Source organism: Phyllobates terribilis, unplaced genomic scaffold, assembly GCF_046119375.1.
Source record: "Phyllobates terribilis strain yellow unplaced genomic scaffold, ASM4611937v1 Scaffold_3__8_contigs__length_932513732, whole genome shotgun sequence".
Lineage (NCBI taxonomy): Eukaryota > Metazoa > Chordata > Amphibia > Anura > Dendrobatidae > Phyllobates > Phyllobates terribilis.
Window position 1 is genome coordinate 725,277,782 of NW_027362763.1, and position 23,291 is coordinate 725,301,072.

General features: G+C 45.9%; 1 protein-coding gene across 4 annotated transcripts in view; it reads left to right on the forward strand.

Moving 5' to 3' along the window:
* The first annotated feature begins 10,120 nt into the window (after positions 1-10,120).
* TTC7A (tetratricopeptide repeat domain 7A) overlaps positions 10,121-23,291 on the forward strand; it is a 486,038-nt gene continuing 472,867 nt past the window's right edge. For 3 of the 4 annotated variants that reach the window (XM_073672075.1, XM_073672077.1, XM_073672079.1), the window contains exon 1: positions 10,121-10,368. In XM_073672075.1, coding sequence (XP_073528176.1) covers positions 10,239-10,368 — 130 coding nt within the window. In that variant the 5' untranslated portion in view covers positions 10,121-10,238. The remainder of the gene's footprint in view (positions 10,369-23,291) is intronic. The other variant, XM_073672078.1, reaches the window with a different exon arrangement.

The window sequence follows — 23,291 nt, forward strand, 5'->3', positions numbered from 1 at the left end:
TATTTTTCTCTATCGAGGACTTCGCAAAGTATCAATATCAAGATTTTCTTATAAAAAACTGTATCGATTTATTCTTGGATTGTCCATTAAAAAGAATCAGATTGCAGGAGGTACATACAATAATTAGAAAGTTACAGAGAGATTGTCCATCTACTATATAAATTGTCTTATCCCGTCTGTCTGTCTGTCTGTCCTGGAAATCCCGCGTCGCTCATTGGTCCGGCAGCGGCCAATCAGCGCCGCGGGATTTCTGAAAAAAGATGGCAGCCATTAGCGGCTCATCTGCGGGACGGAGGCCAGCAGCGATGCAGCGGGGAGATGAGCGGCGCTAGCAGCACAACTACCTCGACCGGCGCCGCTGACCTCCATGCGGCTAACGTCGGAAGATCAGCAGCTTGGCCCGCTGATCTCCCGTCAGCAAGTGTGAACGGAGGACCGGGGAGCGGCGCCGCCGGTCGGGATGCTTCTGCTGCGAGTAGCAGCTCATCTCCCGGCTTCTCGCAGCAGAAGGAGCCGCACAGGCAGCGCCGCTCCCCGCTAATACGGAGCCGCACAAGCAGCGCCGCTCCCGGGCCCACACTAATACGACGCTGATTGGTAGCGGTGGCCGGCCGCGACCAATCAGCGAGATGGGCGGCAAATTTAAACGCCGCTCTGCTGATTGGTCGCGGTGGCCGGCCGCGACCAATCAGCGAGATTGGCGGCAAATTTAAACGCCGCTCTGCTGATTGGTCGCGGTGGCCAGCCGACCGCGACCAATCAGCGAGATGGGCGGCAAATTTAAACGCCGCTCTGCTGATTGGTCGCGGTGGCCGGCCGCGACCAATCAGCGAGATGGGCGGCAAATTTAAACGCCGCTCTGCTGATTGGTCCTGGTGGCCGGCCGACCGCGACCAATCAGCGAGATGGGCGGCAAATTTAAACGCCGCTCTGCTGATTGGTCGCGGCCGGCCACCGCGACCAATCAGCGAGATGGCCGGCAAATTTAAACGCCGCTCTGCTGATTGGTCGCGGTGGCCGGCCGCGACCAATCAGCGATATAGGCTGCAAATTTAAATGCAGCTCTGCTGATTGGTCCTGGTGGCCGGCCGACCGCGACCAATCAGCGAGATGGGCGGCAAATTTAAACGCCGCTCTGCTGATTGGTCGCGGCCGGCCACCGCGACCAATCAGCGAGATGGCCGGCAAATTTAAACGCCGCTCTGCTGATTGGTCGCGGTGGCCGGCCGCGACCAATCAGCGATATAGGCTGCAAATTTAAACGCAGCTCTGCTGATTGGTCGCTGCCGCCGGCCGACCGCGACCAATCAGCGAGATTGGCGCCAAATGTAAACACCGCTGTGCTGATTGGTCGTGGCCGCCAGCCACGACCAATCAGCGAGATTGGCGCCAAACTTAAACAACACTCTGCGGATTGGTCGCGGCCGTCGGCGACCGCTACCAATCAGCGATTTTGGCGCTAAATGTAAACACCGCTCTGCTCATTGGTCCCGGCCGCCGGCCGGCCGAGACCACTCAGCGAGATTGCCGGCAAATTTAAACAACGCTCTGCTGATTGGTCGATTTTATCGCTAAATTTAAACAAGCTCTCTGGTCCTCACTAACACAGTTCGTTGATTGGTCGCGGCTGCCACCCGTGACCAATCACCGATATTGCCGCCAAATTTAAACACCGTTTTGCTGATTAGTCGCGGTTGCCGGCAGCGACCAATCAGTGATTTTGGCGCCAAATTTAAACAACGTTCTGCTGATTGCGCCCGGTCGGCCGCATACCTATTCTAGAATACCCGATGCGTTAGAATCGGGCCACCATCTAGTTTGTCCATAATTAGCTTAATTGTTGAGATTCACCCATCTTTTCCTGGGATCCAGCACGTGTGTCCGGGTAAAGAACGTGTTTCCTGGGCCTACGTCAGGTGCTGGTTTACACACGGATCCTCATCCTGTATTCTGTGGAATGGCAAGCAACCCCCCTTTCTCTATCATGGGCTTTTATAGCACCTGTTATTTTGTATATGGTAGTGAACTAAAAATACACACACAAATAGCGCATGTCATCTAGACACCCTTAGCACGAAGCTGATGCAATCTTGTATAGAACTCAGAATTAAGAATAAAATGAATATCCATAATTAATATTTAACAATAATTACGAATAAAATGAATATCTGTAATTAATATTTAACATCCTAGCAGCTATTTTACCATGAAGGCCTGCTGCACAAAGTCTCCTCTTAACAGTTGTTGAAGAGATGTTTCTGCTGCTAGAACTCTGTGTGGCATTGACCTGGTCTCTAATCTAAGCTGCTGTTCACCTGTGATTTCTGAGGCTGGTGACTCGGATAAACTTATCCTCAGAAGCAGAGGTGACTCTTGGTCTTCCTTTCCTGGGGCGATCCTCATGTGAGCCAGTTTCTTTGTAGCGCTTGATGGTTTTTGCAACTTGGGGACACTTTCAAAGTTTTCCCAATTTTTCGGACTGACTGACCTTCATTTCTTAAAATAATGATGGCCACTCGTTTTTCTTTACTTAGCTGCTTTTTTCTTGCCATAATACAAATTCTAACAGTCTATTCAGTAGGACTATCAGCTGTGTATCCACCTGACTTCTGCACAAGACAACTGATGGTCCCAACCCCATTTATAAGGCAAGAAATCCCACTTATTAAACCTGACAGGGCACACCTGTGAGGTGAAAACCATTTCCGGTGACTACCTCTTGAAGCTCATCAAGAGAATGCCAAGAGTGTGCAAAGCAGTCATCAAAGCAAAAGGTGGCTACTTTGAAGAACCTAGAATATAAGACATATTTTCAGTTGTTTCACACTTTTTTGTTAAAAAAATGACCCCAAACACACCTCCAGGCTGTGTAAGGGCTATTTGACCAAGAGGGAGAGTGATGGGGTGCTATGCCAGATGACCTGGCCTCCACAGTCACCAGACCTGAACCCAATCGAGATGGTTTGGGGTGAGCTGGACAGCAGAGTGAAGGCAAAAGGTCTAACAAGTGCTAAGCATCTCTGGGAACTCCTTCAAGATTGGTGGAAGACCATTTCCGGTGACTACCTCTTGAAGCTCATTAAGAGAATGCCAAGAGTGTGCAAAGCAGTCATCAAAGCAAAAGGTGGCTACTTTGAAGAACCTAGAATATGAGACATATTTAAGTTAAGTATATAATTCCACATGTGTTAATTCATAGTTTTGATGCCTTCAGTGTGAATGTACAATTTTCATAGTCATGAAAATACAGAAAAATCTTTAAATGGGAAGGTGTGTCCAAACTTTTGGTCAGTACTGTATGACGGGGGCTGGGGTGAGCAATGATGGGGCTGGGGAGAGCAATGATGGGGCTGGGGAAAGCAATGCTGGGGCTGGGGAGAGCAATGACGGGGTAGGGGAGAGCAAAGACGGGGCAGGTGAGAGCAATGACGGGGCAGGTGAGAGCAATGACAGGGCTCGGGTGAGCAATGATGGGGAGAGCAATGATTGGGCCGGGGTGAGCAATGATGGGGCTGGGGTGAGCAATGATGGGGCTGGGGTGAGCAATGATGGGCTAGGAAGAGCAATGATGGGGCTAGGAAGAGAAATGATGGGGCTAGGAAGAGCAATGACGGGGTTGCTGGGAGAGAGCAATGACGGGTTTGCTGGGAGAGAGCAATGACGGGGTTGCTGGGAGAGAGCAATGACGGGGATGGTGGGGATGGGGAGAGCAATGATGGGGGTGCTGGGAGAGAGCAATGATGGGGGTGCTGGGAGAGAGCAATGATGGGGGTGCTGGGAGAGAGCAATGATGGGGGTTTCACTTTGCTTGTACTGTAAAGCCTTGTATATTTTCCATGTGCACATAGCCTTACAGTTAATTGGGGAGAGTCACAGAGACTGAATCATTTATATTATTTGACCGGTGGAGATTATAGTTAATGGCGGGCATAGTGCTGCTTATCACTTTATATTTTGATTACTAAGTGGCTAATAGTATATTAATGGTGGGGTACATATCTGTAGTCAGGGGCGCAGTGTGGGGGAGACACATGTATATATACAATATATGTGACCTTGTTATTTTTAGGGCTGTACTGATCATCGTGACAAGACTATTCGTGGCTGGGAGATGTCGACATGAAGGTCTGACCAGATGGAGAAGAAGCAGCAGAAACTGACTCTGATCAGATGAGACGTCAGCGGTAAGTGCCTGGATGTAAATATTATTCTATATCTGCACTGTGATACTTGGAGTGATAATGTTATCTGTAAAATCCCTCAGGCTGCATGCTCACATTTGTGTGAAATGTCCAGATTTTCTTATCGGATGGTCCACGGACTCGTAGAGTTTTATAGATCCATTCACACATCCATGAAAATCACGGATCTGAGAATGAGTTCTGTGGGGGTCAGAGAATGTCCTGTTCTGATCCGATTTTGAGGATTAGAATAGGACATGCTCAATGCGTCTGTAAAAGAGGGCAGCACACCGACACTGCACACGGATACAAGAATGTAGCCTTATTATGTATAGCACAGTCCCTTAGTATATAGTGTACTCACTTATTATGTATAGCGCCATCCTTAGTTATATAGTTTCCTCTTTTATTATGTATAAAACCCTCCCTTATTACGTATCATCCTCTCTAGTTATATATGGTGCCGTCTCCTATTATATAGCTTCATCTGCTGTTATGTACAGTGCTGTCCCTTACATAGCGTATTCTTGTTATTTTTGTCAGTCACAGCGCCCTCTCTTTATTACATAGTCCTCTCTTGTTAGATATAAAATGATTGCTGATGGAGCAGCCGGTGACCAGAAGACCAGCCCATCAGCTCCTCCGTCAGAAAAGAAGCTTTCCCATGCTCCATCAGCTGTCATTGCATTATATATCTAATAAGAGAGGACGCTATGTAATAAAGACAGGTAAAATAAATAAATAATCCAATATGTAAGGGACGGTGCTGTACATAACAAGAGAGGGCACTGTGTAATAAGGGACGGCAATATTCATAAGAAAGGAGGCTATGGAAGAGGTATATATGTGTGTGGCTATATATGGATCTGTAGCTTTGTCGCCATAAAAGGTGGGGAGCCCAGATACAGTTCTTGCACAGGGGCCCCAAGCAGTCAGTGTCTGCCCCTGCTCTTGACAATACCCCATAGATTCTCTATAATAGATCCTCTATGGGGTTAAGGTCAGGTGAGTTTGCTGCCAATCAAGCACAGTGATGCTGTTGTTTGTAAACCAGGTATTGGTACTTTTGGCAGTGTGGACAGGGGCCAAGTCCTGCTGGAGAATGACATTTCCATCTCCAAAAAGCTTGTCGGCAGAGGGAAGCATGAAGTGCTCTAAAATCTCCTGGTAGACGGCTGCGCTGACTTTGGTCTTGATAAAACACAGTGGAGCTCCACCAGCAGATGACATGGCTCCCCAAACCATCACTGATCGTGGAAACTTCACACTAGACCTCAAGCAGCTTGGATTGTGGCCCCTCCACTCTTCCTCCAGACTCTGGGACCTTGTGGAGTGTGTCAATGACTGCCTTCTGGATATCTGTCAAGTCAGCAGTCTTCCCCATGATTGTGGAGCCTACTGAAACAGACTAAGGGACCTATTTAAATGCTTAAGAAGCCTTTGCAGGTGTTTTTGTTAATTATTCTAACTTACTGAGATAATGACGTTTGTGTTTTCATTGGCTGTAAGCCATATTCATCAACATTAATAGAAATACTTGAAATAGATCTCTCTGTGTGTAATGACTCTATATATTATATACGAGTTTCACTTTTTGTATTGAAAAATGAAATAAATTAACTTTTTGATGACATTCTAATTTAGTGAGATGCACCTGGATGTAGTTATCAATCTCATATCTAGCTATCATGACTATAATCTCTCTGGAGTTTGTACATGTTACTTCAGTTGTTATTAGTTTTTCTGACCATCGCTGTTTTTAATCTATTGATTAATAAAGCACTTTTTACACAAAAAGTAAGTGCTGGCTTTTGCTTAGATAGCCACTATCTAATTTCTATCATCGATCTCATATTTCCGTCTGCCTCCAGCACACTAGTACCTGTGCGCCCCTGCCATTTCTGCACATGTCTGTCTGTGATGACCTGTCTCCAGCACACTTGTACCTGTACGCCCCTGCCATTCCTGCACGTCTGCCTGTGATGAGCTCTGTCTCCAGCACACTTGTACCTGTACGCCCCTGCCATTCCTGCACGTCTGTCTGTGATGAGCTGTCTCCAGCACACTTGTACCTGTATGCCCTGCCATTCCTGCACATGTCTGTCTGTGATGAGCTCTGTCTCCAGCACACTTGTACCTGTACGCCCCTGCCATTCCTGCACGTCTGTCTGTGATGAGCTGTCTCCAGCACACTTTTACCTGTACGCCCCTGCCATTCCTGCACATGTCTGTCTGTGATGAGCTGTCTCCAGCACACTTGTACCTGTACGCCCCTGCCATTCCTGCATGTCTCTCTGTGATGAGCTGTCTCCAGCACACTGGTACCTGTACGCCCCTGCCATTCCTGCACATGTCTGTCTGTCATGAGCTGTCTCCAGCACACTTGTACCTGTACGCCCCTGCCATGTCTGTCTGTGATGACCTGTCTCCAGCACACTTGTACCTGTACGCCCCTGCCATTCCTGCATGTCTCTCTGCGATGAGCTGTCTCCAGCACACTGGTACCTGTAAGCCCCTGCCATTCCTGCACATGTCTGTCTGTGATGAGCTGTCTCCAGCACACTTGTACCTGTACGCCCCTGCCATGTCTGTCTGTGATGATCTGTCTCCAGCACACTTGTACCTGTACGCCCCTGCCATTCCTGCACATGTCTGTCTGTGATGACCTCTGTCTCCAGCACACTTGTACTTGTACACCCCTGCCATTCCTGCACATGTCTGTCTGTGATGAGCTGTCTCCAGCACACTTTTACCTGTACGCCCCTGCCATGTCTGTCTGTGCTGAGCTGTCTCCAGCACACTTGTACCTCTACACCCCTGCCATTTCTGCACAGGTCTGTCTGTGATGAGCTGTCTCCAGCACACTTGTACCTAAACGCCTCTGCCATGTCTGTCTGTGATGAGCTGTCTCCAGCACACTTGTACCTGTATGCCCCTGCCATTCCTGCACATGTCTGTCTGTGATGACCTCTGTCTCCAGCACACTTGTACCTGTACGCCCCTGCCATTCCTGCACATGTCTGTCTGTGATGAGCTGTCTCCAGCACACTTTTACCTATACGCCCCTGCCATGTCTGTCTGTGCTGAGCTGTCTCCAGCACACTTGTACCTGTATGCCCCTGCCATTCCTGCACATGTCTGTCTGTGATGACCTGTCTCCAGCACACTTGTACCTGTACGCCCCTGCCATTTCTGCACATGTCTGTCTGTGATGAGCTGTCTCCAGCACACTTGCACCTGTACGCCCCTACCATGTCTGTCTGTGATGACCTTTCTCCAGCACACTTGTACCTGTACGCCCCTGCCATTCCTGCACATGTTTGTCTGTGATGAGCTCTGTCTCCAGCACACTTGTACCTGTAAGCCCCTGCCATTCCTGCACATGTCTGTCTGTGATGAGCTCTGTCTCCAGCACACTTGTACTTGCACACCCCTGCCATTCCTGCACATGTCTGTCTGTGATGAGCTGTCTCCAGCACACTTGTACCTGTACGCCTCTGCCATGTCTGTCTGTGATGAGCTGTCTCCAGCACACTTGTACCTGTATGCCCCTGCCATTCCTGCACATGTCTCTCTGTGATGAGCTCTGTCTCCAGCACACTTGTACCTGTACGCCCCTGCCATTCCTGCACACGTCTGCCTGTGATGACCTCTGTCTCCAGCACACTTGTACCTGTACGCCCCTGCCATTCCTGCACATGTCTGTCTGTGATGAGCTGTCTCCAGCACACTTGTACCTGTATGCCCCTGCCATTCCTGCACATGTCTGTCTGTGATGACCTGTCTCCAGCACACTTGTACCTGTACGCCCCTGCCATTCCTGCACATGTCTCTCTGTGATGAGCTCTGTCTCCAGCACACTTGTACCTGTATGCCCCTGCCATTTCTGCACGTCTGTCCGTGATGACCTCTGTCTCCAGCACACTTGTACCTGTACGCCCCTGCCACTCCTGCACATGTCTGTCTGTGATGAGCTCTGTCTCCAGCACACTTGTACCTGTACGCCCCTGCCACTCCTGCACATGTCTGTCTGTGATGAGCTCTGTCTCCAGCACACTTGTACCTGTACGTCCCTTCCATTCCTGCACATGTCTGTCTGTGATGACCTCTGTCTCCAGCACACTTGTACCTGTACGCCCCTGCCATTCCTGCACATGTCTGTCTGTGATGAGCTCTGTCTCCAGCACACTTGCACCTGTAAGCCCCTGCCATTCCTGCACATGTCTGTCTGTGATGAGCTCTGTCTCCAGCACACTTGTACCTGTACGTCCCTTCCATTCCTGCACATGTCTGTCTGTGATGACCTCTGTCTCCAGCACACTTGTACCTGTACGCCCCTGCCATTCCTGCACATGTCTGTCTGTGATGAGCTGTCTCCAGCACACTTGTACCTGTACGCCCCTACCATGTCTGTCTGTGATGACCTGTCTCCAGCACACTTGTACCTGTACGCCCCTGCCATTCCTGCACGTCTGTCTGTGATGAGCTCTGTCTCCAGCACACTTGCACCTGTAAGCCCCTGCCATTCCTGCACATGTCTGTCTGTGATGAGCTGTCTCCAGCACACTTGTACCTGTACGCCTCTGCCATGTCTGTCTGTGATGATCTGTCTCCAGCACACTTGTACCTGTATGCTCCTGCCATTCCTGCACATGTCTGTCTGTGATGACCTGTCTCCAGCACACTTGTACTTGTACACCCCTGCCATTCCTGCACATGTCTGTCTGTGATGACCTGTCTCCAGCACACTTGTACCTGTACGCCCCTGCCATTCCTGCACATGTCTCTCTGTGATGAGCTCTGTCTCCAGCACACTTGTACCTGTATGCCCCTGCCATTTCTGCACGTCTGTCCGTGATGACCTCTGTCTCCAGCACACTTGTACCTGTATGCCCCTGCCATTCCTGCACATGTCTGTCTGTGATGAGCTGTCTCCAGCACACTTGTACCTGTATGCCCCTACCATGTCTGTCTGTGATGAGCTGTCTCCAGCACACTTGTACCTGTAAGCCCCTGCCATTCCTGCACATGTCTGTCTGTGATGACCTGTCTCCAGCACACTTGTACCTGTACGCCCCTGCCATTCCTGCACGTGTCTCTCTGTGATGAGCTCTGTCTCCAGCACACTTGTACCTGTAAGCCCCTGCCATTCCTGCACATGTCTGTCTGTGATGACCTGTCTCCAGCACACTTGTACCTGTACGCCCCTGCCATTCCTGCACATGTCTCTCTGTGATGAGCTCTGTCTCCAGCACACTTGTACCTGTAAGCCCCTGCCATTCCTGCACATGTCTGTCTGTGATGACCTGTCTCCAGCACACTTGTACCTGTACGCCCCTGCCATTCCTGCACATGTCTCTCTGTGATGAGCTCTGTCTCCAGCACACTTGTACCTGTAAGCCCCTGCCATTCCTGCACATGTCTGTCTGTGATGACCTGTCTCCAGCACACTTGTACCTGTACGCCCCTGCCACTCCTGCACATGTCTGTCTGTGATGAGCTCTGTCTCCAGCACACTTGTACCTGTACGCCCCTGCCACTCCTGCACATGTCTGTCTGTGATGACCTCTGTCTCCAGCACACTTGTACCTGTACGCCCCTGCCACTCCTGCACATGTCTGTCTGTGATGAGCTCTGTCTCCAGCACACTTGTACCTGTACGCCCCTGCCACTCCTGCACATGTCTGTCTGTGATGAGCTCTGTCTCCAGCACACTTGTACCTGTACGCCCCTGCCACTCCTGCACATGTCTGTCTGTGATGAGCTCTGTCTCCAGCACACTTGTACCTGTACGTCCCTTCCATTCCTGCACATGTCTGTCTGTGATGATCTGTGATTCTCTGCTCGGTGACAGCTCAGCTTCTCTATTTGTTCAAGGTGTCTGGTCAAGGAAATAATCACTAGCCAATAAGCGCTAGTCTCCCTGTATCCGCAGCCAATCAGCGGGCGCCGTGGCGCGGAGTGGGCGGGGCCGCAGTCGCAGGCAGCCGGTATGTGTCCGGCGCGGCAGCGCTGCCTGCAGTGATCGCTCGGTGCCGGATCCTGGGATGACACATCATGGCTTCTCGGCTGTCCCAGTCTCACCTGAAGCTGGAGGCGGAGATTGAGCGCTGCAGGGCTGAGTGCCAATGGGAGAAGATCCAGCTCCTGGTCAGGCAGCTGGCACCCAAGGTCCAGGACAATAGTGGTGAGTGGCAATGAATAGGAACTTGTGACTGCGACTCTCATCATCCTGCATTGAGAGTTGTGGTGTGATTAGGAGCGTGAAGGTGAAGTAGATGGAGCAGGTGACTTGGCAGAGATCACAGCCACCTCAATGACTGCTGTGTAATCTGTGCATGCAATACAGGAAGTTACAGGAGGTGGAAACAGCCAGGGAGGTGTATACAGTATATACCGAGTGTACAGAGGCTATATACAGGGTGGGCAGGGTATACAGAGTCTATACAGGGTATACAGAGTCTATACAGGGTATACAGATTATATGCAGAGGGTGTACAGAGTATATTCAGGGTATACTGAGTTTATCAAGGGTATATAGAGTGTATACAGAGTATATATGGGGTATATACAGGGTATACAAAGTATATACAGGGTACATACAGTGTATATAGGGTATATATGGGTACATACAGCATATACACTGTATATACTGTGCACTATATACAGAGTATATACAGAGTACATACAGTATATACAGGGTGCACAGAGTATATACAGGGTATAAAGGTATATACAAGTTATACCGAGTTTATACAGGGTATACAGAGAATATACAGGGTGTATACAGTATATACAGGGTATGCAGAGTACAGTATATACAGGGCTCCTAGCATGCTCCACAGGACCATGTGACTGCTGTACAGTGATGACTGTCCTGCTGACTACATCGCCGCCAGACTCATCTCTGTGTCCCCAACTCTGAGATGTAAAGGGAAACAGTCAGCAGGATGTACCCCTATGATTGACTCCTAACCACTATCTGTCACCTGAAAAGACAAAGTTACATCCTTCCTAAATTGTGGTGCTGCACACCTTATAAGAAGCACGCAAAAACCTCCCGCACCGTATGATGCAAATGACACCTTAAAGGGTTTTCTTATTATGGTAATTGGGTAAAATTCCAAAGTGCTGATAAAAACAAACAACTTTACAATTTACTTTTTATTAAAAACCCCATCCATTCTCAAGATTTTTACTTTTATTGTTTACTGCTTGTTGCCTAGGTTACCGACCACTGCTGCAGTTCTATCAGCAGCGGCCGAACATGCACTATGCTTACAAGCTTTATTTTCTATAGAGCTGGAAGGATCGCTGGAGAACATTGTGCTTCACTGCAGCTGCGCTCCTCCATTGCTGCAGAGGTAAAGCTGCCTCATATAGCAGCATCGGAGAGTGCCATGTCCAGGCCAGCGGCGCAGCGATGCTGCTGGTCCGAGCTGTCAATCAATCAGGAGCACTGCTTTTCAGTGCACAATGTCTTGATCATGTGTGTATCTCCGCAGGTCCATGGGGTAATAATGTCATTGGCACAACTCACTTCTGTTGCAGATGTGAGTACAGAATAAGCACTTTAAAAGTGGTTGCCCACTTCATACAGTCATGGCCGAAAGTGTTGGCATCCTAGAAATTGTTCCAGTAAATGAAGTATTTCTCCTAGAAAATTATTGCAATTACACATGTTTTGTGATACACTTTTATTTCCTTTGTGTGTATTGGAACAACACCAAAAGAACAGAGCAAAAAAGGCAAATTTAACATAATTTCACAAAATTGTTGTCACCATTCCAAAATTTGGGTAAACAACTTTGTTTCAAGCATGTGATGCTCGTTCAAACTCACCTGTGGCAAGTAACAGGTGTGAGCAATATGAAAATCACACCTGAAACCAGATAAAAAGGGGAGAAGTTGACAAAATCTTTGCATTGTGCATCTGCGTGTGCCACACTAAGCATGGAGAACAGAGAGAGGAGAAGAGAACTGTCTGAGGACTTGAGAACGAAAATTACTTATATCCAACAATACCCATTTATGAAGATCGGAATAACCCTTTAATTAGCCCATGGGCCTTTTTAATTTTTAAATATGGGCCATTCCGGTCTTTTTAGCCAAGTGGGCATAGTCCTCAACTTCTCTCCGTGGGAGTCTTCTTAAGTGTAGCACTCACTTGGCTAAAAAGATTAGGTTTATGTACAGGGAATATATTTATATCTCAGGAGTGGAGAGGGGCTGGAGCAAAGGAAAAACAGCACCAGGTTCAGGAGAACAGCGGGATTTACACCAGGTAAAAATGACATATTTATGGCAAGTGATGGGTCCTCTTAAGGGATGGAATGAGTTGGGGTCTAGATGCTTAGACCACCTCTTATGCCGCATTCATGTGTTCTTTTAGGACATATGGACATCATATAGCTAACCGGTACCGCTATGCCTGCTCTGACAGTCTTTTGAATTGGCGCCTTGTAATACGACATTTTTGCTGTTTTTAGAGGCTGATTAAACATAAAATAACCTACATTTTCATATAAGTAGTGTTCATGGTGGAGAAATTTAATTTCCCTTTAATTCTTGAATGAAATTGTCAGCAGAGTCTGCTGTTTATGGCAGTCTGTATTCTGCCTGTAAAACAACACAAAAGGAAATCCATAGTGGAGTTTGACCCGACGAAGAATTCCCCTATCAGACAAATTTTTGCTCATCTGTCCCAAAAACAAATGAGATGATTACTTATTAATATGGCACCCGAAAATATTAAAGGGGTAGTCCAGGAAAGGATTAGAGCTCCTCACACTGTGCAGTCCAGGAGCTGTGGTATGATCAGACTATGTCCCTGCACTGTCAGACACAGCCATTACACAGTACACAGCAGGGGCACATTTATAAGATTATCTCAGCACAGGAACATTTTATTTTAACACATCCAATTGTGGAAACTATTATTATTCCAAGATCTATTGATTAAAATATACTTTTGTTCCTGAGAAAACCCCTTTAAATAGCTCACCCATAATTCCTTGCTATATCCTATGACTAAGGGCGATTGTACTCCAGAAGCGCGTCAGGGTTTAGTGTACTACTGGATTCCATGTTTTTAATGATTTCTGAATAAAGTCTGAAATTTTATACATTGAGGGATGGAAGTGCCGAACTTTTACTTTTTCTCCTAATCCAAAGGATAGGCAATAGGTTATAGATGGGTGGAACCCGTACCGATCGGCAGAACGGGGCACTTTTATCCCCATGCTGCATTCTAAGACTTTGTTCACACGTTGTATTTTTTTCTGCAGCTAAATCTGCTGAAAACTTTTCTCTGGCAGGAAAACAACTGCGTCAAAAATACAGGTTTTCTTTTGTTGTGTCCTGTCTCTATTTAGGCATGTATATAAAGTTCTGTGAAAAAAAAAAAATCCGATTCTATTTTCCATCAAAAACGCTGCAAAAACGTAGCAAAAAACGCAGGTGCATTTTTTTGCCACGTTTTTTTCAGCCTTTTTTTCACCACCCATTACTTCCTATGGGTGAAAAAACGCTGAAATACGCAGCAAAACACTACGTGTGTGACCATAGCCTAACAGTGCCCCCCTGCCGATTGAACAGGTGCTGGTCTCAGCGGTCGGACTCCCTATCCTATACATAGGTTATAATGTATAGATTGGTAGGTATCCGACCGCTGGGGCCTGCATCGGTCAGTAAAACGGCGGACTGTAATCCCTGTTAGCATTTGTGCACACCAGAAGTATTTGGTGCAGAAATTTCTGCACCATTTCTGCATCTCCTGGCAGGAAAAACGCTGCGTAAAATAATTGTGTTTTTGATACTTTTTTTTACGAGTGCACAGGCTCTTAGGTTGGAGCAGCCGTGCGTGTGCTCATCCGTCACTCCATTCAGTCTCTGTGGGGCGGCCCTTTGGATGGGGGCGATAACTTACCTTCACTGGAGTACCCCTTTAATTATTATTTCTGTGAAACATTACTTTATCGATGTCGGCTCCAGGACTGTGGATTCGGAGTCGTGGAGTCAGAGTCGGAGCCCATTTTGGTGGAGTGGGAGTCGGTATAAAATGGACCAACTCCTAAAATATATAATAAATTGGGTACAGTAGTTCAATGCAGTTTGTGGGGAATATTTTTTCATAAGAACTTGGGAAAGTTATGAAATGTCCTATAAATGTCTGTCCTATTCCTGATCTAAGGGTCTAGACCAGTGTTCCCCAAACCCCATCCTCACGGCCCCCCACAGGTCATGTTTTCAGGATCTCCTTAGTATTGCACAGGTGATTGAAGTATCATCAAGGCATCAGGAATTCTCTCACCTGTGCAATACTAAGGAGATCCTGAAAACATGGCCTGTGGGGGGCCGTGAGGATGGGGTTTGGGGAACACTGGTCTAGACTTTTAGCTGAGATGAATCTGTGCTACAGTAAATTTATCACTTAAACATGAGCCATGTATGACGGAGTCGGAGTTGGAGTCGGTGTCATGGAAATTGAGGAGTCGGAGTTGGAGTCTTAGGTTTGGCTTACCGACTCCACAGCCCTGGTCGGGTCCCTGAAGAACATACAGATGTAAAGCTGTATAAGTCCTATGTATAAATGTATACTCATACACAGGCAGGTTTACACTATCCTTGGGCTTGTGCCTGTACTTGGCCTGTGCCAGCTGCCTCCCAGACGGGCACCTCCAGCTGCCGGCACCGGCGGAGTCTGTTTGTTTTACTTTAATCAAACATCAGTAATCCTGCCAGCCTCAGACACAATGGCAGTCATTTCATCTGAGCTCCTGATGACGGCACAAATCACCTTGTCGATATTTTCCATATGGCAGGGCTGTGTGCACCGAGGCTGTTCAGAGGAACACAAAGTCCTCGTGGCTCCAGTGCTATAATATGGAGATATTATTCTCCAGAAGATCCCTGCATTGTCTCACCGTATAGGGTATTTTTGGATGCTTCTAAACCTGGGGCTATACATGGAATTCAGTCCAACCTCGTAGACTCCTGCCGGTCACGTATTACAGCGCCTAGGACACTCCAGAAAAGTGGAGACAATGCCCCCCTGTTGGCTCCTTCATCTTGTCTGACTCTCAATACTTCACCAAAGGTGGTCCATCTTTTCTGTACTGGCTGTATCTAAAATTGAGGGTGGCTACCAACCCTTTATTAGCAATATGGTTGACCATACATGTGGAGGCAGTCAACGCTAACATATGAGTGACCCACGCCTAGTCATAAGATGGCTGTACTCTTTAGTCAACTGTTGGCCTAATGTGTATGTGTTACCAATAGAGAAAGGGGAAGACAGACCCCACTGGTGGCTGCGTATCTTCCATGAGAACAAAAAAATAGGCAAATCAACAGCTAGATCCTTATTTCCCAGACACATACATTAAATGGTGTGCCGTAATCAGTATCTTTACATTAGATTTAAGGGGACATGTCAGGTCCTCCTAGTCTCTGAAACTTGTGACGCCAAGGACATTTGTGGGATACATCTCTTAAGTGCGTTGGTGGCAGTATTGGAGGTTTGGGGGATTTGAGAGTCTCCCTTTAAAGTTGTTGAAATAGAGTGATTTCAACCAAAATGATCATTTGTCAAGTTAAAATTTAGGAGTGAACAATCATTTTAATCAACCAAATGCCTTCATCGTCTGGCATGAAGTCAGCTGCCTTTGATTTTTCGTTTTGGCCCAAAAGTCGGACGAAAGATCTCCGAAAGATCGGTCGTCCATGAAAGCACTTTTAGTTGAAAGAATTTCGCTAGAAAGATTGTTAGTACAATGCCCGGTGTAACTGAATTTGGACAGCCAGACCGTACAACGATAATGGGCGATATGGATATGAACAGTATTGCAGGGGGACCTTTTGGCCAACGTTCATCTGCGTATTTCCATCACAAAGCGGAGCTGTCATATCAGGTCAGCACCTTCCCACCGGTGATCACGTGATCCCCACAGATTCAACTGCTATAACCACCAGCAATCGTCTGATCATATTTAGCAGAAGAAGGTCCCATAAGACGTACACGTGCTCAACTAGGGCAATTCTAATGAGGCTGTCCTAATAGTTGCTGTAGTTCTTTCGGCTAGATTTTCCTAATAATAAATTGGATATATAACAGTACACTTGTGACAGCTTTTATAATCTACATATATTATGCATGGCTTTACTTCATGGGTAAGAACAGACATTTATTTTAATGTCTGATTTTTCATAGAAAGGCTCTTTTTAGCTGTTGCCAAAATGTTATGAACTTTTCCAGTTCGGCCGTAAGATACAGTCATAGAAATGACTCGTGCCAGTCATCCTAATGGTGTTCATACGTCTAATATGTGGACGGCAGATCACACAGTGTCCGTGTGACAGGGCTGACCTTATATCGCGTAGGAAATATTACCATTGGGAGACTTTAGACAGGATTATCTTGGTAAGGGACCTTGTCTCTTGATTGATGCCGCACAAACCAGACACCACTGGCGGCAGCTGTCTCCCATGAGAACCGGGACGGTGGAGTCGGTAAGAAAAAGTTCCGACTCCTCTTTGTTTCCACATTCAGAATCCTTCATAAATGTCTAATAATTAGTATTGGAAACATCACAGTTTTTTTTTTTTTTTACATAAATAGGGTCCTTAGATTGATGTATTACAAATTTGAAACTTGTCTAAATTGGAATTTAAATTAATAAATATATATTTTTTAACGGTCTTTGGCTCGATCTCGAACCATGGTGATCAACAATCTGTAGGAAGATCGATCTTGTGCAAGCCTAGATAGATCCACCAGGGTCTTCTCCGCCATTATGTTGATAGTATCGAGCCATCGGGTTGCTGGTCTTCCTCTTCGCCTGGTTCCTTCTATTCTTCCGACCATGATGTCCTTCTCCAGTGATTGCTTTCTTCGTATGATGTGTCCAAAGTAGTTAAGTCGTTTCTTGGTGATCCTAGCTTTCAGTGACATGTCTGGCTTGATTTGTAAATCGAGCTTCCACAATATAAAATCTTCTATCTTTATTTAATTCTTTAAAAATCGAGACATGGGTACAAACCACTGAGGGAGGTGAAGAGTTCAAGAGCATGTAATGTGCTCGAAACGCGTCTAGTGTGCTGTGTTTTCCTTTCCCCTCACACCTCCCTCAGTGGTTTGTACCCATGTCTCGATTTTTAAAGGATTAAATAAAGATAGAAGATTTTATATTGTGGAAGCTGGATTTTCCTTTTTTTCTCCATTGTGGGCTGTGTCTGGCAGGGACACTATCCGTGCTTCATACCACCAATCTTGGACGGCAAGAAAGGGTGAGCTGATTACTTTCTGGTCTACATGTTTGGCTTGATTTATCCCAAAATTGATTTGTTTGTTCTTCTTGCCATCCATGGTATTGAGAACATCCTTCTCCAGCACCACATTTCAAAGGCGTCGATTCTTCTGTCTTGTTTCTTTATCGTCCAGGTTTCGCATCCGAATATTACCACAGAGAAGACCAGACTATGTATGAGCGGTGTCTTCGTCGCCAGTAAAATGTTCCTCAATTTGAAGACCTTGTCCAGTGACTTCATTGTTGATTTGGCCATAGCTTTTCTCCTATTGACTTCCAATGTCGTCGCTGCATCTTGAGTTATGATCAATCTGAGTTGGTTGAAGTCCTTTACAACTTCCAGTTCATTAATTAATTACCCAGTACTAATAATGGATAATATTTTTTTTCTAAGCTGCAGTCGGTGCATTTCCACCGACTCCTGATTCCACACAAACCAGCTCTGTCTCCACAGCCTTGCTGCGCACTAAGGGATCAGGCATGTTGAAATCTGACAGCCCAGTTCTTCTTTCCCGCAACATCTGATGTCAAGATAAAGTTAGGATTTCCCAATACATATTAGGTATCTGACCATTTACAAAAATCGGCGTATCAACTGACCATAAAGGGTTTTTCTCATGATTAGAGTTCAGGAGCCATTCCTGCTGACTTCTTTCTTATTAGGAGTGGTTCATTCCTGAATTCTTGAAATCAGACCACTGACATGTTTGCGTCGCTGGCCTGAACTGTGCCACTCTGACACTACAAACAGATACAGCTTTGCCTCTGCAGCATCAGAGGAGCGCAAGGGTGCTGAAGCTGGCCATATCCAGCAATTCAGCCTACTTCAGAGCAGCAAATACAAGCTCTATAGTATAGAGTTTGTAAGCGCTGCACTTGTTGTCTAAGACTGATCACCTCTGATACACGGCAGCAGTGGGTTATAATCAAGGCAACAAGTCATAAACAACATTAAAAATCTCTCAGTGTTTGAGAACATAGAGGATTTTTAATAACTAGTAAACTGCATTTATTGAAGATTGATAGGAACAGAACATTCACTAATACGATTGTTCTGTCCTTATACAGTATCATGTTGTCGGCAGCACTTTCCCTGTTTATACAGGCGATGTGCTGATGATAACGATATTTTTTTTTTGCCGACATAAAGAATCCGATCACTTGACAAACAAGAGCTTTACTTGCTCATCAGGTGATCGCTGGCATGTTCAGATGGGCCATTGTTTGGGAACGAGCGGTCCTACAAATGCTCATTCACCTACAGTCAAAGTGTTGGCACCCTTGAAATTGTTCCAGAAAATAAACTATTTCTCCCAGAAAATTATTGCAATTGCACATGTTTTGTTATACGCATGTTTATTTCCTTTGTGTGTATTGGAACAACACAAAAAAACCCAGAAAAATAGGCAAATTTGACATAATTTCACCCAAAACCCCAAAAATGGGCCGGACAAAATTGTTGGCACCCTCAACTTAACCCCTTAACAACATCTGACGTACTAATACGCGTCTGTGCCCTGGGACTTAAGAGCCAGACCCGTATTAGTACTTCATGGCGATCGCGCGCGCACACAGGCTGTGCGGGCCCGATCGCCGCCGGGTGTCAGCTGATTGTCACAGCTGACACCCGGTACTATGTGCAGGGAGCGGTCCTGCACCGCTCCCAGCACATTAACCCCCGCGATGCTGTGATCGAACTCGATCGCAGCCGATTGCGGCATTGCGGGGGCAAGGGGAGGTGATTGCCGATACTCATCTCCTCTTCTGGCTTCCAGCGCAGTCTGCAAAGGCTTCCCGGGTGTTGCCATGACGACCCGATGTCGTCATGACAACATCCGGGTCACCAGAAAGCAGGAAGATTGTTTGGACATGCGCAGTGCATCTCCAAACAATCTTCACACTGTGCACCGCTGACAGCTTGCATGGCATAGGGATGGTGCTGCATTCCTGTGCCATGCAGGCGATCAGAGAAAAAAAAGTGAAAGTCCCGGAGTGGGACAAAGTAATAAAGTGTATAAACTGTCTGAAAGTGGAAAAAAAAAAATGTGCAAAAATATAAAAAAAAAAATAAAAAAAATAATCCACCAAAAATAAAAATATAATGTACCCATCAATAAATATTATTATAAAAAAAACAAAAAAAACAATAAAAGTACACATATTTGGTATCGCCGCGTCCGGAACAACCTGACCTATAAAACTGTCCCACTAGTTAACCCCTTCAGTGAACACGGTAAAAAAAAAAAAAAAAAAAGAAGCAAAAAACAATGCTTTATCACCATACCGCCAAACAAAAAGTGGAATAACACGCGATCAAAAAGACGCATATAAATAAAAATGATACCGCTGAAAACGTCATCTCGTCCCGCAAAAAACAAGCTGCCGTACAGCTCCATCAGCCGAAAAATAAAAAAGTTATAGCTCTCAGAATAAAGCGATGCTAAAAAATATTTTTTTCTATAAAATAGCTTTTATTGTGTATAAGCGCCAAAACATAGAAAAATGATACAAATGTGGTACCGCTGTAAACGTACTGACCCGAAGAATAAAGCTACCTCATCAATTTTACCACACACGGAACAGAATAAAAAAAAAAAAAAACAATTCCTGAATTGTCGGTTTTTGTTTATTCTGCCTCCCAAAAATCGGAATAGAAAGCGATCAAAAAATGTCACGTGCCTGAAAATGGCACCAATAACAACGTCAACTCATCCCGCAAAAAACGAGCCGTCACATGACTGTCTGCCAAAATCTGGAAAAATTATAGCTCTCAAAATATGCAAAAACTAGATTTTACAAAAAATGCGTCTTTTAGTGTGTGACAGCTGTCAGTCATAAAAACCCCATATGATTCTGGCATTGCTGTAATCACACCGACCTGAAGAATAAAGTCGTCTAATCACTTATACCGCACAAGGAACGGCGTCAAAAATAAACTCTTGGGTTAGGATTGGGCTAGGGCTAGGGTTGTGCTGGGGCTAGGGTTGTGCTGGGGCTAGGGTTGTGCTGGGGCTAGGGTTGTGCTGGGGCTAGGGTTGTGCTGGGGCTAGGGTTGTGCTGGGGCTAGGGCTGGGTTTGGGGCTAGGGTTGTGCTGGGGCTAGGGTTGTGCTAGGGCTAGGGTTGTGCTATGGTTAGGGTTGTGCTAGGGTTAGGGCTGGGGTTGGGATTTTTTTCAAAAGTAAGAAAAAAAGATGACGATATGGCGACTAGTGTTGAGCGCAAGTGCTCGCTACTTGAGTTTGCATCGGGTGCTCTGGTATGTATTGAGTATCGTGGGTATTTGAGTGACATGCTCGAGTCTCTGCCCCATATGCTTCGCGGCCAAAAAAACTTTACGGGGATTGCCTGCCATGCATGAGCGATCCCCGCATGTTTTTTTTTGGGTATCTAATAACCGTGAAACATGCGGAGCAGGGACTCGAGCATGTCACTCAAGCACACGCTGTACATGGTGCATACCTGAGTACCCGATGCAAACTCAAGTAGCGAGCACTTGCGCTCAAGAATAATGACAACTTATTCAATATGATGACCTAATGTAAACAAATTCTGTGCAGTACCTCTGGGTTCAAAATGTTCACTATACACCTTAATAAAATCCTTGAGGGGTATAGTTTCCAAAATGGGGACAATTGTGGGGGAGCTCCACTGTTTAGGCACATCACGGGCTCTCCAAACGCGACATGGTGTCCGCTAACAAATTGAATGGAAAATCGGCTCAAATTGTTAGCGGACGCCATGTTGCGTTTGGAGAGCCCCTGTGTGCCCAAACTTTGGAGCTCCCCCACAAGTGACCCCATTTTGGAAACTAGACCCCCCAAGGCACCTATCTAGATGCATAGTGAGCTCTTGGAACCCCCAGGTGCTTCACAAATTGATTCATAAAAATGAAAAAGTGTTTTTTTTTTTCACTTTTTAATTTTTACGAATCAATTTGTGAAGCACCTGGGGGTTCCAAGTGCTCACTATGCATATAGATAGGTGCCTTGGGGGGTCTAGTTTCAAAAATGGGGTCACTTGTGGGGGAGCTCCAATGTTTGGGCACACAGGGACTCTCCAAATGCAACATGATATCCGCTAACAAATTGTCGGCTCAAATTGTTAGCGGACACCATGTTGCGTTTGGAGAGCCCCTGTGTGCCTAAACTTTGGAGCTCCCCCACAAGTGACCCATTTTGGAAACTAGACCCCCCAAGGCACCTATCTAGATGCATAGTGAGCACTTGGAACCCCCAGGTGCTTCACAAATTGATTCATAAAAATGAAAAAGTGTTTTTTTTTTCACTTTTTCATTTTTACGAATCAATTTGTGAAGCACCTGGGGGTTCCAAGTGCTCACTATGCATCTAGATAGGTGCCTTGGGGGGTCTAGTTTCCAAAATGGGGTCACTTGTGGGGGAGCTCCAAAGTTTGGGCACACAGGGGCTCTCCAAACACAACATGGCATCCGCTAATTATTCAAGCAAATTTTACAATCAAAAAGTCAAATGGCGCTCCTTCCCTTCCGAGCCCTGCCATGCGCCCAAACAGTGTTTTTTCCCCAAATATTGGGTATCTGCGTGCCCAGGGGAAATTGCACAACAAATTTTGGGGTCCATTTTTTCTTGTTACCCCTGTGAAAATAAAAAAAATTGGGTCTAAAGTAACATTTTTGTGCAAAAGTTAAATGTTCATTTTTTTCTTCCACATTCAAAAAATTCCTGTGAAGCACCTGAAGGGTTAATAAAGTTCTTGAATGTGGTTTTGAGCACCTTGAGGGGTGCAGTTTTTAGAATGGTGTCACTTTTGGGTATTTTCTGTCATAAAGACCTCTCAAAGTGACTTCAAATGTGATGTGGTCCCTAAAAAAATGGTTTTGTAAATTTTGTTGGAAAAATTAGAAATCGCTGGTCAACTTTTAACTCTTATAGCTCCCTAACAAAAAAAAAATTTGGTTCCAAAATTGTGCTGATGTAAAGTAGACATGTGGGAAATGTTTTTTATTAACTCTTTTGTGTGACATATCTCTCTGATTTCAGGGCTTAAAAATTCAAATTTTGAAAATTGCAAAATTTTCAAAATTTTCGCCAAATTTACATTTTTATCACAAATAAACGCAAGTGATATCGAAGAAATTTTTCCACAATCATGAAGTACAATATGTCACGAAAAAACAATCTCAGAATCAGGGGGATCCGTTGAAGCGTTCCAGAGTAATTACCTCATAAAGTGACAGTGGTCAGAATTGTAAAAATTGGCCTGGTCATTAACGTGCAAACCACCCTCGGGGCTTAAGGGGTTAATATTTGGTTGCACACCCTTTGGAATAAATAACTGCAATCAATCGCTTCCTACAACCATCAGCAAGCTTCTTACACCTCTCAACTGGAATTTTGCACCACTCTTCTTTTGCCAACTGCTCCAGGTCATATTTGAAGGGTGCTTTCCTCAATGGGATTTAGATCCGGACTCATTGCTGCCACTTCAGAACCCTCCAACACTTTGTTTCCATCCATTTCTGGGGGCTTCTTGAAGTATGTTTGGGGTCCCTGTCCTGCTGGAAGACTCATGATCTAGGACGCAAACCCAGCTTTCTTACACTGGGCACTATACATTGTGACCCAAAATCCTTTAGTAATCTTCAGATTTCATGAAGCCTTGCACACAGTCAAGCACTCAGTGCCAGAGGTAGCAAAGCAACCCCAAAACATCTTTCAGCCACCACCATATTTGACTGTAAGTACTATGTTCTTTTCTTTGTATGCCTCATTCAGTTTTCAATAAACAGTACAATGACGCGCTTTACCAAAAAGCTGTATCTTT